This window comes from Poecilia reticulata, linkage group LG2 (genome assembly GCF_000633615.1).
Source record: "Poecilia reticulata strain Guanapo linkage group LG2, Guppy_female_1.0+MT, whole genome shotgun sequence".
Taxonomy (NCBI): domain Eukaryota; kingdom Metazoa; phylum Chordata; class Actinopteri; order Cyprinodontiformes; family Poeciliidae; genus Poecilia; species Poecilia reticulata.
In genome coordinates, this window is record NC_024332.1 from 45,050,435 (window position 1) to 45,052,974 (window position 2,540).

A 2,540-nucleotide genomic window follows, 5' to 3' on the forward strand; every position below is an offset into this window, starting at 1 on the left:
TTTTTTTTCACATTTTGTCTCTCATAGTTGAGGTCTACCTATGATGTCAATCACAGGCCTCTCTCATCTTTTTAAGTGGGAGAAGTTGCACAATTGGTGGCTGACTAAATACTTATTTTCCCCACTGTATCTGTGCAATATATGTGGTTTCCTTTCTAAAACCAGTAACAAGTTAGCCCTTCCGCTAACTTTGACGTTTTAGCACACACTTTTTCCTTCCACTTAACTTTCTATGAATATGGTACAACTTTTGTCCAATATTCTCATTATTTTAGACACAAATTGCTTGAAATATTTCACTCTGCGTCATGAATTTATATAATATATAGTTCTAACATGAGTAACGTTGGCATTTCTACTAACTTTTAACAATTTTTTAAAAACAAGTCAGCAGCGAGGACCAGATATAATTTAGACGGAGCTGAAAGTAGAATATCATGTTCATAAAAACGCCGGTTGCCACCTGGTGCGATGGTTGGACGGGTCACGGCGGGTTTCCTCACATGGACGTCTGTCGCAGCCGCAGGTTCGTCTGCAAAACCGAAACAAGAAGCAAAAATCATTAAAAATCATTAAAAGTTCATCATCTTTTAAGAAAAGCCAGAATGTTTAGGACTAGTTGATGTTTCTACGCATCGCAGAGTGAAATAGCTGCTTCTTCTTCTCTTATTTCCTGACAATCTCAGCTCCTGCCTGTGAGCTAATTGAGTCGCTCCGGTCAGTTAAAACGATTTAAATCAAAGTGAAAAGTGATTTCATGCTCAGCTGGGAATTCATCACAAAGTTAATTATCTGAGGTTGAGCCGCTTTGATTACGCCGCTCCTCTGAAATGCGGTCGATGCTTCGAGGCAAAGGACAGAAACGACGCTCCTCATTCGCACTCTGCAGCTGCACACCACAAACCGATGCTTTGACTAGGACGCAGCGATGCTGACCTGGGTTGAGGCACCTCGCCTGGCAGTCGGCCATGCTCCTGAAGTTGTTGGCGTTGCCGAAGCAGCCGCCGTAGTAGAAATGTCTGCACTGCTGAGTCTGGCTGTCGAAGAAGAAGCGCCGCACCAAACCTCGGCAGGGGCCCGGGGCCTCCGGCAGGTGACACGGGTTCTTATCGTCTGGCAGAAACACAACAGAGACGCGTCAGCAGCAGGAAACACRGACCGACTTCAGCTCCAACAGCTGAACCAATCAGAAACTTGCAAAACCATGACATCATCACGTAGGTCAAAGCTGTCCAAACCTCCAGCAGGTCGGGGCGAAGGGGGGTCAGRGGYCACAACATTAATTATAATCGCAAAAACTTTTCTGTTTAAAACCCCAGCAAATCTGGAGCAGCTAACGGTTCAGTTAGCAGCTCCAATGCTGAGTTTAGCATTAGCTTTGCTAAATACTATGTGCTAGCAGAGCTAATGGCTACGATCAGTTCTTTAGGGTTAGTGAAGCTAATGCTTTAGTTAGCGGTGCCCACTACTTAAAATGGTTGAGTTTAGCACTTTAGCATTAGCTTTTGCTAAATATCCTGGTGATWTAGTGCTTTAGCATTAGCAGAGGTAAAGTGTATGATTAGTGTTTTAGGGTTAGGGAAGCCATGTCTTCTACTCCAAATGRTTGAATGTAGCACTTTAGCGTTAGCTTCTGCTAATTGCCATGCTGGAACAATGTTTAGCGTCAACAGATCTAGTTTTTATAACCAGTTCTTCTGTTTAGCTCTCTGAAAACAGTANCGTTGTCCCCGCCCCTTTTCACACGTTGTCCCCGCCCCTTTTCACACGTCGTCCCGCGGGGAGAGGTGTGTGCTTTTCATTCTTCCATCTAAATACATTCAGTTTATTTACAGATCTTTTATACTTTTGTTTTGTGTCGGACTCGGAGCGGCCAGCCCTGTAACTCGGTTGTTTGGTCTGTATTCTCGTCAGAAATAAACCGAGAATCATCCGCTTGAAAGACGAACTTGAGTCACGGTCCAAAATTCACTCGATAACCAGCACAACGCAGAAAAGGATCCGGTTCCACCAGGGTGTCGTGTAGTTGGTGCTTTTCGTCAGTTTTCAGTTAAATTAATTCAGTCCAACTCTAAAACAGTCACAGAATGTCACCAAAATCACTCCGTCCCTCTGAAATCCTTCAGAAAATTGTAAAAGTGTATCGAATTGTATCGTGAGCAGAATATCGTGTATCGTATCGTGAGATTATTGTATCACTAAAGCCCTAGTTTTAATCAGATTATCGGAAATAATTTGGGTTATAAAAGGAAATAAAGAGAAGATTCAACTGTAAATGTCATCATTTCAAACTAAATATGTTGCTGAAGGAAAAATACAAACCAAACATTTAAACAGATGGACAAATCAGTTAGCTAAATATTTAGCAAAAAAAACTAGATATTTAGTTTATGGATTAAAAAATTAGCTTCAAACTAAAACATTTAGTTTTAGTTTGGCAGACATCAGCATCATCAGCCTCATCCTGAGCCTCAGCATCATCATCCTCAGCTTGAGCATCATCATCCTGAGCCTCAGCATCATCAGCCTCATCCTCATCA

General features: G+C 42.3%; 1 protein-coding gene across 1 annotated transcript in view; it reads right to left on the reverse strand.

Moving 5' to 3' along the window:
- Positions 1–2,540, reverse strand: part of tfpia (tissue factor pathway inhibitor a) — a 27,206-nt gene that overhangs the window by 1,353 nt on the left and 23,313 nt on the right. The window contains exons 3-4 of the mRNA XM_008404244.2: positions 937–1,113; positions 464–532 (exon numbers count right to left, since the gene is read on the reverse strand). Of these exons, the coding sequence (XP_008402466.1) occupies positions 464–532; positions 937–1,113 (246 nt within the window). The remainder of the gene's footprint in view (positions 1–463; positions 533–936; positions 1,114–2,540) is intronic.